The sequence below is a fragment of the Pipistrellus kuhlii genome, unplaced genomic scaffold (genome assembly GCF_014108245.1).
Source record: "Pipistrellus kuhlii isolate mPipKuh1 unplaced genomic scaffold, mPipKuh1.p scaffold_m20_p_8, whole genome shotgun sequence".
In the NCBI taxonomy this organism is placed as follows: Eukaryota; Metazoa; Chordata; class Mammalia; order Chiroptera; family Vespertilionidae; genus Pipistrellus; species Pipistrellus kuhlii.
In genome coordinates this window covers 23,499,497-23,512,709 of record NW_023425584.1, presented here as the reverse complement: position 1 = coordinate 23,512,709, position 13,213 = coordinate 23,499,497, and the positions used below count along the sequence as shown (strand labels likewise).

The 13,213-nt window shown below is 40.7% G+C and overlaps 1 protein-coding gene across 4 annotated transcripts in view; it reads left to right on the top strand.

The window, feature by feature from the left end:
• Positions 1–13,213, top strand: part of ARHGAP26 (Rho GTPase activating protein 26) — a 408,339-nt gene that overhangs the window by 302,869 nt on the left and 92,257 nt on the right. For all 4 annotated transcript variants that reach the window (XM_036423211.2, XM_036423210.2, XM_036423209.2 and 1 more), the window contains exon 18: positions 1,126–1,285. In XM_036423211.2, coding sequence (XP_036279104.1) covers positions 1,126–1,285 — 160 coding nt within the window. The remainder of the gene's footprint in view (positions 1–1,125; positions 1,286–13,213) is intronic.

The window sequence follows — 13,213 nt, the reverse complement described above, 5'->3', positions numbered from 1 at the left end:
TTATATTTTTATACTCAAGGTTAGCAAATGGACAGTTAAGTTTTATGGCTAGGTAATGGTGGCCTAGTTGTGGAGTTCAGATATATGTTTTGTGTAGCTGCTTATCCAAAAACTAGTAGCCCTGCCCACGAATCCTGTGCCAATAGCTCTCTGAAGGGCCTGGCTGCTCCATGCCTGCTGCCCAGAGGCTTTCCGTGGCCCAGAGGCCCATCCGCGGCTGGGCGCGGAATGCTTGCCTCTTGGCCAGGGTGACAAAGCAGGCATTCTGCCAGGCCACTCACGCTGCCTGCTCTCAGCAGCCATCCCCCCTCAACACCCCAGGGACTGGGGGACTCCAGCAGGTCTGAGAGTACTGGGTGCTGCCATCTTGTGGCTATGGGTGCTGCCATCTTTGTGATGGAGTGATGGTTAATTTGGATATGCATATGTGTTTAGCAAGTTACTTGGACCCAGCTACTGTTGACCCTGTGTATTCCTTATCCTTTGAGTATAAATGACAATATAAACACAGCCATATACATAGATCTACAGTAGGGTTTTTTATTCTGTTTGTGCACATGTTTCATTTAATATAAGCCACATTTTTTTGTGTGATGGTACTTTGATACTCTGAGCCTAAAGTGCTTAATTTTCTATCTTCTTTTTGAGTATCCAGAGCTACCCATTTTGAAAATTAGGCCTATTTTGTGTCTATGTTTGCAAATATATTGAAGCCAAGAGTTTTTATATTTCAGCTACAGAAAATGCTACTGGTCACAGAGGTTTAAATAGCAGCCAAATATAGAAATTGTAACTGAGCAGGTACATGGATTTGCAGAACAGGGATTCAGATGTACAAAGGTTCATATTTTGGGAGGCAGCTGCTTTGGTCAGTTAGTTGTTTAGGCAAAATGGAAATGATAATATGAAATAGCTAAATAGTGTGGATACTGAAGATTTCTGAAGTTCTGATAGATGAAACTATGAGTAGAAAAGTCTGTCTTTGAATTCCAAGGATATCAGAAGGTATCCCAAGATCTGATTTCTTCTAGATGAGAAGTTGAAAAATAGGAAAGGTATAGGGAAGTCAGCAGTTTATTTGTACACTATTTCTCTCATCTGTGCCTTATCTTTTCTTTTTCCCAGTGTTGCTAACAACCACAAGCAAAATTTGATGACAGTGGCGAACCTTGGCGTGGTGTTTGGACCCACCCTGCTTAGGCCTCAGGAAGAAACAGTAGCTGCCATCATGGATATCAAATTTCAGAACATTGTTATTGAGATCCTGATCGAAAACCATGATAAGGTAATATAAGTATAATTGGGCACTGAAGAATTTGCCTTGGAGGTGGCTGAGTTGGAACTGGCATTCAGGGTTGACTGGTGTTCACATTGCTAATGAGAACTGTGATGATGATGAAGTAGCTGTAACAACACCCGTAGTTATGGTGGAACAGCATTTATTCTATAGTGGGAACTGTGCTAAGTCCTTTATATATGTTGCCTTTTTATCCTCACAACAATCCAATGAAGAAGGTGCTAGTCTAAGTTTCATTTTGAAGATTTCCTTTGCCCATCTTGGTTGTCCTCATATGAATTTATAATAGTTAATATTAGAGACATTAAACTATTTTCATTTGTGTTGCAAATATTTTTCCTAATCTGAAGTTTGCCTTTCAGTTATATAAGTGGTGTATTCTTTCTGTGTGTATGTGTTTGCATGCGTGTGTGTGTGTGTGTGTGTGTGTGTGTTTGCATGTGTGTATGTTTGCATGTGTGTGTGTGGTCTATCTTTTACTTTAGGACATTTTGTTCTTTCTTAAGAAGGCCTCCCTCACTCCACATATTGACGTATGTTAACACAGAGATGTCCTCATAACACTGAGGTAGGGGCAGGATGTTTCACTCATCTGTTCCACCCCAGCTCCACATGGCAGATCCCTAGGAAGCTTCTCAGAAGCTGCAGGGTCCCCTGGAGCACCATTTGACAGCCACAGCTCTGGTGTCAAATAAAAAATGTGCTCCTTCTAAGTAAACCTTTACCTAGAATGGTAAATTAATTTTGCTAGATAATGCCAAATAATCAAGACTGCTTACCACCACCTACACTAATAACACTCTATTGTTAGCTAACATTCTCTCTTGTCTGGATTTTTATTAGAGCCTTCTTGTTTGCTTCCCTGCTCCCACTGTTGGCTTGTCTATTCTGATATCAGTCACCAGAGTGAGATTTGTTGAAATTTAAATCAAATCAAATTGGTTGTCTGCTAAGAACCTTTCAGGGGCTTTCCATGTCACTGAGTGAAAGCTAGAGCCCTTGCAAGAGTCTGGAAGGTCCCACATGGTCTCTACTTTCCCCTCTGTTACTGTCTCATTTCCTACCTGGGCTGCCTTGCTGTTCCCCACTCCCGGCACCCTCTCCTCCCTCAAGGCCTTTGCAGTTGCTGTTTCCAGGCCCGAAATACTCTTCCTTCATCTAACTACACGGCTTGTCTCCTCACCTCTTCCAAGCCTTCTAAGTGAGTCCCATTTATATTTCAGCATTTAAAATTGCAAGCAGTCTCAGCTTCATCCACTCCCCCTCCCCTTGATCCTGATTTCTCTTTCTCCATAGCACTTACCACTTCCTAGCATTCTATATAATTTACTTACAGATCTGATCTTGTTGCCTTTGCGACCTCCACGAGAATGTGTGCTTCACAAAAGCAGAGACTATTGTCAGTTTTTTTCACTGCTTGGTTCTTAGGCTCTCAGTAGGCACCCAGCACATATACTGTGAATGGGCTCTTGTGGTAGTTGGCCTCTAAATGCTTCTCAGGACCCTTGTCTCCTGATATTCACTCCATTGTGTAGTTCCCTCCAAGGGGAATAAGAGATTCCAATATTAATCCCAGTGTGATCAACAGGAATAGTGATCCCAATGTGATCGGTAGGGTTTTGCAAAAGTAATGGAGTGTGACTTTGGAGACGAGTCATAAAAGATCTTATAACATTTGCCTTTGTTTCTGGACGGGCTCATTGAGCGGGAAGCAAGCTGCAGTGTTATAAAGGCAGTCCCACAGCCCTGTGGGGAGGAAGCCAGCTTCCTGCCAGCAATCAGACCAACTTGCCATACACGTGAGTGAGCTGCTTCAGAAGTGAATGCTGCAGCCCTGATCAAGCCTTCAGATGATGCAGCCCTGGCTGATATCTTCAGTGCAACCTCGTTAGAGACCCTGAGTCAGAACCACCGTGCTGAGTCTCTCCTGAGTTCCCAACCCACAGAAGCAGGGAATGAGTATGTTTTTAGCCACTAAGTTTTGGTCATAAGTTATTATAGAGCATTAATAACTACTAAAGGACCTCTGAGTATAAATGTTCACAAGTAGCAGGGGTATTCGGCTAGGTTGTGTAAGTAGCATGGCCTCCCTCTCCCAAGGTTAATAAAGAGATATAGAAATCAAATTATTTTTTTAAGAGATTATCTTCTTTTTAATACAAACTTTGGGCCTCCTTCCAACCACCTTCTTCAAATATAGTACATCAGGTATGGGAGAAGTTTGTTATGTCTGATAAAAATGAACTTGTATAGAGGGCAGATAGTCGAACCGCAGTTAATAATATGGTTTCTAAAGACAAACCACTTGGATTAAAATATGCCAACAAATATGCTTCCCCTTACTTGCTGGGCTTAACCTCTCTAGGCTTATTTTTAAAAATACTTTCAGTATAGTCTAACTGCTGTAACAAACAGGCCCAAAATATCAAGTGACTGAGGACAGTAAAAGTTGATCTCTTGCTCACATAGCAGTTCACTGCAGGCATCTTGTATAGTGAGTGATTCAGTAACCTAGGTTCTCCCATCATGTAGCCCTGCCTCTGCTCTGCAGATCTCTGCAATAGACAGCTGGGGGAAGCAATGTGAGAACATAGGAGATTGGATAAGTTTATATGGGCCAAGCCTAGATGATGCTTTCCTTATTTTCTTCTACATTCCATTGGCCAGAATTCACATGGCCCCATCTAACTGCAAGGGGGGGCTGGGAAAGTAAACCAACCATATACTCAGAGAAGAGGGAAGCAAGTTCGGTTATCATTTGGCCAGTGTGCCACAGTCATTCCATTGGTTTGTTCTGAGGCTTAAATAAGGTGATTTATGTAAAGGATTTAACCAAGATTCTAGGGGGTAGTAAGGTCCAGTGAGTATAAACCATTGTTTTTAGCAGTGCCAATAGAATTCTCTGAAAATAGAGCTCAGCTCCATCCCTGAATGTCACATGTGCCCTTCTCCCAAAATAGTGCATTTTATAACTTAATCTTTTCTTAAATAAAAGAATATTAAATGGTAAGGAGTAAGCAATTTGATTATGTTTCATGCCCCTGAAAGAACAAATTTGACCTTATAGCAGGTATTATCTACTGGTGTTTGAACTGTCGCTCTTTTATTGGGTCCTTGGGCGTTCAAGCCAGAAAACATATTTGAAAGTAACACGACAGAAAAAAGAACCGGATACTGCTAATAACAGTATTGAAACTTGTGTAGACAAGCAGCTATCTTGCCTTGGGCACAAAATCTAGAAATAGAAATGAAATGTGAAATGCATGGCCAGGCCTGCAAGTATATGGGCAAGAACTGGTGAGGAGACTCATCTAGTTGGCTGAATTGTACATTTCGTGACTCTCTGCTGTGGACTTCTGAGGTGCATTTTAAGAGTTTCATAGTGCTTAGTTCTATGTTCTTTTGCATTAGTCTGGGCCAGAGAGCAGGATGAATCACAGTGAGTCCATGTTCCTGTGGGAGCTGATGAAGGAGTAAGGAGTGTGAGGGAGAACACCAGAGTGTATGTCCCCAGTCCTGAAGGAGCTAAAATACACTCTTAATAGAGGTTTTTACTCTCGGGCTTATGATGTATATGTGCATTATTCCAGGGAGAACATCTTTAATATTCATCAGGCTTGCCTTACTGGTAAAAACAACTTAGAATAAGGCAGCTTGACTCCTTTTTAAATGTAGCTTCAGGCCAGGTATGGTATAAAGTGAGCAGCTGCTGCCTCGGCCTCCTTTGGAAGCCTGTGATGTTTACCTCAGAGGAATCCTAAGCATCCATGGCCATACTTTGGCCTTTGACTTTCTGGAGACAAGGCTTTGAATCTTCTGCCAAGAAAACTGAACTTCAGCCATCAAATCCAGAGCATTTTTATATCTTTCCATTAACATTGTCAGAGACTTAATTTGTAAAATCCATACCATTGAGATCTTAAGTAACAATATTTCATGAGCATTCCCTTGGCCTTGGCTATAGCATACATTCACAAAGGTCCTGGAGTGACTAATTTTCCAACTGTAGTGTCAAAAGTTGGCCAATCCCGAAACCACACTTGAAGAAATGCTTTTCAACAGCATTTTTTCATTCCTTCCCCCAACAAGAAGTATATGATAGCATATGCCCTCTTGCTTGAAATAAGTCCTAATACAGATATTAAGTGATGCCCACCATAGTTACTGGCATAATAGTCTCTCATTTAGTAAGAATATTTTACATATGGTATTTGCTTTGTGCCTTGGAATAAAATTGGGAGGGATCCAGGAATAAGTAGAAAACAATCGTGAAAGAGAATGTAGAAAACCAGGCATTTAAGCATGGGAAAGGGAGAGGGAGAGGGAGATAGAGAGGGAGAGATGGAGGGAGAGAGGGAATTATAAGATGCCTATTTCAGTTGTCCATTGCTACATAACAAATCAAGTCCAAAACTGTGACTTAAAACAGCAGTGATTCCCCCCCCCCCCCCCGACAATTCTGGGAGGGCTTAGGTGTGCCCATGTGGTATCAGCTGGGATCCTTTGACTGAGACTAGAGGGTCCAGGACGGCCTTACTCTACATGTCCAGGACCTTGGTGTTGGCTGTTGGTTGGGACATCTTGATCCTCCTCCACAGAGCCTCTCTTCTCCCAGTGTGATCTCTCATTGTGCAGTAGTCAAGAGAGCAAGCAAACACAGAAGTGGCAAGGCTTATCAAGCCCTAAGCCTAGAACAGAGTGTTACGTTAGTCACTTTGACATGTTAAAAAGAGGGCCCGGGGATACATGCCAACTAGAAAATTCAGATTATTTACTCGCTAAAATATTTTTTAAGGGAAGGAAAAGGGCTTGTATTTTAACAACTAAAGCATATAGTATTCTCTTTGCCTCCCTCCATCCCTCCTTCCCACTTCACTCTTCCCTTGTTTACTAAGGACTAACACTGGACATTCAGCTCCAAGGGTTAGAAATGAGGATGTGCCTAGGATGAGTTATGTTGTCACTGGCACATCCTATACACCCTCCAGACAGCACATGCTCTCTGTCCAGAAACATCTCCTGCTGAGCATGTCTTTTTCACAGAGAACCCACCTGCATCTCCTTCCTTAGAACCTTATTGATGTGCTTCGCACAGACCTTCAGTTAGGTCACATTAAGCACACTCCAAAAATCATCCTTCACCTCCCCAAGGGACCAGGGAAGAATGTATGGAACAATTGTAGGAAATAAATGCCCCAGTATAAGCAGAGGCACAGAGGGAAAAGGCAGGAGATAGGATATTATATTTGAGGCTCATGATGCTTTTTCTTTTTGCATGTTGGTAGTACATCCTGATTTATTTGCTTAGTTGAAGGTAATGGATATTTTTAATATACACAGACTAGAAGTAATACTATACATGATAATAATGGCTAACTTTTACTGATAGCTTATTTATTCTCAAGGTATTGTGCTATGCAGTTTTACATCCATACCATTTCATTTTCTTAGCAACACTATAAAATCAATATTTTTATCTCTATTTTACAAATTGTGAACCTGAAGTACGGAAAGTTTAAACAACAGCTTGTTAGGATAGGAACAAGGAACTGCTTTTACAGGCCAACCTATTAAAATCTAATTTAGTTAATCTCTACTTAATACAATAAATGTTTATTGAGCATCCATTATTGGTCAAATGTAAATAAGATGAAACCTTTTTCTCCAAGGGTCTCCTGTTTTATCAGGGTATAACTAGCCATAATATAGGGTGCTAAGTGACATTCAGTAAGATAAATGAAGTATATAGCACCCTGAGGAGAAATATTTAATTCTGCTTGTGTGGACTCTGACACATAAATAGACATTTTCTAGGAAGAGAAAGAATGGTGACAGGAACCTTCCTGGGGAACATTAATCAGTTGATCAACATGCATCTGTTTGTGTATATTAAAATGATGTGGCTATGAAAGAATTTTAGGTTATATGTTAACAAGGAGTGGGAGATAATAATGCCAGGCAGCTGGATTTAGCCCATTTGTCAAGGATCTTGAAAGCTAGGAAGTGGGAGCCTGAAAGCCAGAAAAATGAGAACTGTCATAGGTTTCTAAGTAGAGGATAAGATGATTACATCAGCATTTTAGAAAGACATAATAGGAATCTGAACAAATTGACTCTGATCCTTGATCAAAATCACTCCTTGACTAAATAAATAGCAAACAATAGAGTTGACCATACCATTGTAAACTTGTGGCTATATATAAAACGACTTACTCAGAGAATGTAACCTTTGACCTATAGCCTTTACTAATTTAGGGCAGAGATAGATCCAAATGGTTCTCCTGACCAGACTTCCTAAAGGGAAATACCAAGTCACGACATCATTTCCCATCAGTGACTCCTATCCCGGACTGTACTTGGACTATATAAGAGCTTTATACTGGTGGTCAGGATTCAGAGTTGAAAGTTCAAAGTGCAAAGATTTTGGCTGTTTCCATGCTTATTTTAAGGTAATGATTAATCATTGAAAATTTCTCTTTCTGTATGGACAACTCTGTCTTAAAAAAATCAAGTAGGCCAACTACTTGGGCTTATCGTGGAAAATACCAATATTTACATTCTTCTAGTTAAGATTTTTAAAAACAGTTGAATGCCATATTGCCCAATATACTCAAAGCCCAGAAATGCTGCTATTTCTTAAAACCTTTTCCTTTTATAATAGTTATCTTGCCAGTGATTCTGAAAAACTTAGATGTCTAGGAAGAACAACCCTGTCAAGAAAACAAATGGCCTCTTTTCATAGTTTTGGTGAGATTTGAAATCTCAGGGTAATATGTGTGTGTATCTCATACATCTTCTTGTTAAATTCCACCATATCAGTACAGTTGGACCCACTTTTTTTTATAACAGTTCACAATACTTCTTTTGGCCACGGTACACAAAAGGGTTTCTGCACATGAAGCAAGAAGTGGTGTTCTTATGTGCCCACATACCACATGCTTCTATCAGTAAGGTCCCTTTTAATGCCTATTGGTGTTTTACAAAATAATCATGATCTTTTCCCAGTCCATCCCTTTGCTTTGGAAGGGCTAGGAATGTTTATCTTTGAGCTATTAATTCTTAGAAATGCCCCAAGATCAGTGCCCCTTTAAAATATATGTTAACTTTTGATCTTATATATCAAGAAAACCTACGGAACACCCACTCAAGACCAAGGATAAGCACCAAATCCTAAACAACCTTGCATTCCCTGTCAAATTGTAGTATCTTTCAATGCAGTTGTTGTGATAGAGTTGATTTGGGCCCACCAGACTTCCTTGATCTGTTGGTGGCACTGAAATCCATTCCACAGTGCTATAGCTTATCTACAAAATGTATATCAATTAATAAAATGCAATTCATTTGAACAATTTCTGGCAACCCTGACTGGGAATTACACCCACCTTTTGGTGTACGGGACCATGATCCAATCAGCTGATCCACACCAGCAAGGGCTTTACTTTTTGGGGGGGTTATTGCCTTTTCTTCCATTGGTTTCTGAGTGAACTCTTTTTGGTCCTCTCCATGTTAGGTTTAAAGGTAATCTAGATTTACTTGTATGCTTGGCTGGAATGCTTCTGTCCTAGGCCTGTTTCTCCTTTTAAGTGTCAAGTGCAGTGTAAGTTGCTCTTCATGAATGTGATACGGCTGTGCACTGAGCATGTATGTTCCCTTTAATAGGCCCTAGATAACAGATCATTGTTTGAACTGTGAAGCTCCTTTAATGTTACTCAAATAAGGATGGAGTTTTGTTGTATTTTATCCTATTCTCTGTCAACAAAGATGACAGGAAATAGAAGCCTTCTGGTGATAGGGACAATCACAGCATCCCATGGATTACCCAGGCCATTAACCAAATGGCACTGGTTCCTTCTGAGGGATTTTTAATAAAACTCCCTCAAATTGTCGATCCTTCTGCCAAAATGCTGGTGTCAACAGGATATTGAACTTCCAATTCTCTTTAAAAACCCTCTGTGTTGCTGCAGCCTCTGCACTTGGCTTCTTAACTGTAGCAATAAATGAGCCCTGCTGAGACTGTTTTAGCTTCCAGGAGAAAGACACTGGGGTTGTGGCTCTCATGCCTTACAAAGTTTCCCTCCACAATCTGTCATGAGAAAGAGCAGTGTGTGAGCCCTGCTCAGTAGGCCTAGCCCTTCACTCCCAAAGCAGACACACGTCAGAGTGAAATAAGCCCATGCTTGTTATTACCCATTATTACTTGGGACCCCGATGAATTAGTGTCTCAAGAAAATGCCTCTTCTCTTCTCTCAGAGAAGCCTTCCTATTTTGCTCTTTAATCCCATGCCCCTGTCGCTGATTTATTGCCTCAGAACTACTTCATAGTTATAGACCAAGAACTCTTCATCATGACCTAATTTTCCTCCCATAAAAATCACAGCACATAATAATGAGTATGCCTCACACATTATAAGGAGGTTCTCATCCTTGTAAATTGCAGAGGCACGTGACAGATGGGATCAGAAGAGGTGTAAAATGTGTATGAGACATGTGGAGAACAAATTCCACAAATGTCAGTGGTCTACAATGTCAAGATGGGCTTGAGGGGGAGGCCTGTGAAATTTGAATTTTGTAGGCAACACAAGGGAAAAAGAACATCAAATTCTAACATTGCTGTAAGCAGTTACAATCGATGTTTTGCAAAGAGCAGTAATTAAATTTGCACTTATAAATTAAATCCTCATGTCCCGACTGCAAATAATTCATTGTTGAGTCTCCAGTTATTTCCCTTCTTATATTTTTTTATTGAATGCAATAATGTCTTTTGAACACTGAGCATCAAATTGTGTTAAGTGCTTCAGTCCTCACCACAGTTCTGGGTTTTTATAGGTGAGGCATCTGAAGGTCAGTTATGTAACTTCTTCAAAGTCACAGAACTAGAAAATGAGATCCATCAGACTCTAAAATCATGTGATCTTTTTCATTTTGTCTTCTGTCTCTCAAAATAATAGTCGATATAAAGACCACTAGTAATTAAGATACACAAAGTCAAGCTAAGTCCAGTCAGCTGTACTCATCTGTGTGATCTTGGACTGATCAGTTACTCTCACTGAGTCTCAGTTTCCTCACCTACCAGATGGCAAGAATAATAGTTCCTCCCTTGTAGGGTTGTTGTGAGTAAAATAATAAGATAACCCATGTAAATAACTTAAGACAACAAGCACTCAAATGATCTTGGTTCTTTCTATTATCTTTTATACCACCCCCCACCTCCTGCTGATCTCTGCCAGTTCTGTGCTAAGCATTTTATGTGCATTATCATTTCAATTGCTCTGCAGGGCAATTTGCAAGAGGGAAATAGATCACGAGTTCCAAAGCTTGTCTAGCTCGAAAGCCTGTTTGCCTTCTACCCATAAAATGACTGCAGCTTCCTGGTCTATATTTTTTGTGGTGATATGACAGTGATGGTGAGGTCATTGTAGCTGTGGTTGTTGCCCACTGAGTAGCAGAACCAGGACTCAGCCAGAGTCAGTCTGACTGCAAAGGCCCAGCCACCCTTGACCACTCTGCTGCAAGACTTGGAATTTATGGTTCTGCTAATTCCATATATAGGAAGCTTGAAATGGGGATACTTGGAAAAGTTATCCAGAGTTATATTTTTATTTTACAGTCTTATTCCCCAGTAGCTTCCAGAAGTTTTATGGTCTTCCTAATAACTTATTTCTAAGGCATTCCCGAGTAAGTCATAATTATAATAGTAAATTTTGGCAGAATTAACAAGGACCTTATGGCACAGCACAAGTCTCCCTCCTCTTTTGTGTTAATCTGGAAAGGCCCTGTGAAAGTATCTCTTCCAAACAAAATAGGATTGGAATAACCAACAAAATTGTGAATAAGTCAGTTTCCCGTCAGAATTCCAACTGGAGCTTTTAGTACAGAGGCCACACTCTTGACCTGGCTAAAAGGTGGCCAGACAAGGAGCAGCTTTTCAGTGACTTCATGTATTCAAGTTTCAGGGTTAAATGAACAATAATTTGAGGAATGATTTCTCAAACTCTTTGATGAAGGTTCATGTCATCTGCTCTGATGTAGTCTGATTTACAAAATGCCCTTGTACTTGGGAAAACTTGTTATGGCGGTGGTGATAGTCTGATGTCTGGCTCTTTATACTCTGCAGTGCACTTACTTGCACACCATTGCACTTGAGCCTGAATATGGCCCTATCGTCTGAGGCTAGGGCCTAGCTCACGGTGAAGAGAACTGACCTTCAGGATGCTAATACTCCCCTCAGTGAACATCTCCTTCTAGAGTGTATTCTAATATGCTCTTAGACCAGGGGTGGGGAACGTCTGGCCTGAGGGCCATTTAAGGCCCAAGAAATCATTCGGTCTGGCCCTGCCAAGCCATTAGGGGTGAGTTAATTAAATGTTTGACCAAATATAACAGGCTAAATTTTAAGTTGACAATTTTGTATGGCCCACAAAATGATATTATAAATTTCCAAATGGTCCTTGGCAAAAAAAAAAAAAAAAAAAAAAAAAAGGCCATGACTCCTGACTTAGAAGAAACAGCCAGTGAAATTTATGTTCTCCTATTTTCCTGCTTGGATGTGTTTAAGCACAATTTTTCAGGCATCTATCTAAATCCACGCTTCTTCCTTACAGCTTACTATTCTTTGTTTCTCTAGCAATTAGTACAGTTTTTAGGAAAAGGCAAGTGCTCACATTTTTTGTTAAGTTGAAATTAAACTGTTCCCATGGTAGTTGGTGGGGATCTCATTCTCAGTAATTTGTTAAGAAAAGAGAGACAAAACCTGTGGGACACTAGGCATAACAGGGCAGAGGCCTATCACTAAGTTTGAATTCATTTAAAATGTTTTTAGGTAGGGATTGCTGAATGTGTTGTACTTGCAGCCAGAGGCAGAAGGGTTCTTAGAGACGCCATTATTTGTTGAAATACATCCTTGGGGTTTGGAGCCTCCTGCCTCTATAGTCAGGATTGGCTAGAAAAGCTAAGCTGAATGAATTATGACTGCTGAGGACATGGAAAGTGTAGGTATTAGTTATTTCAGCCCCAGGTTCCTGCCCGGGCCTCTCCTCTGCTTAGCTGCACTGGTCAGGAAATCTCTCATTGTGGAATGCTCAGCTTGTTTGCTGTGTTGAGTTGACCAGGCAGATGTGAACACTCATCTAAAGGAACAGTTTTTTATATGTCAGTGGTAATAGTGCATAGGCAGGTTGTCACCGAGGAGCAGCCATGGTTCAGCTTATTTTGGGGATCAAAGTAAAGGGGAGAGTCAGCTTCTTAGAGGTTGGGGTCCTTGAGTTCAACAACAATTATAGTTTCTCTTTTCTTTTCCTGCAGACACCCAAAAAGAGACTGGGGACATGTATAGCACTGGTACTTATTTTTAGGGATGCCAACTCCTCTGGAAGCCAAATGATCTCAGTTGTTTTTGTGTGAAGTCCCCTTCTCCCCTTACTCTCTTGCCCCAGTTGAACTCAGCTATGTTGTGATTCGGTTTATTTTGTTGAAAACTCATCCCCTGGGGAAAATATGATAATGCTGTTTTCAGACAGCTGTGTTTGATAATGAGATGGACTTAACCAGCTGGCTGGCATCATTGGAGCCCAAGGACCTGCCAACCCATGGAGAGCAGCTGTTTGGGCTGAAATTCTTATCATTCTTATGACTTTGCTTCCTATAGTATCAGCTTCTGAGTTCTTTTCAATGCACACACGAAGGAGAGAAAGCCAGGAGAAAGACTCTGATATGTTTAGGGCCACCCATAGTTTAAGGAAGTGGGGCTGCCACCATCATCCTCTCACTATATTCATGATTGTCAAAATAGAGAAAATCCAGAAGGAGGCTGTCTCTAAAGAGGAAGCGACAATAATGAGTGGATCAGTAAATATTGATTTAATATAGTGGAGGTGTTAGAAGATTGTTTAATGAAGGAGGAAATGTCACAGTGTAATG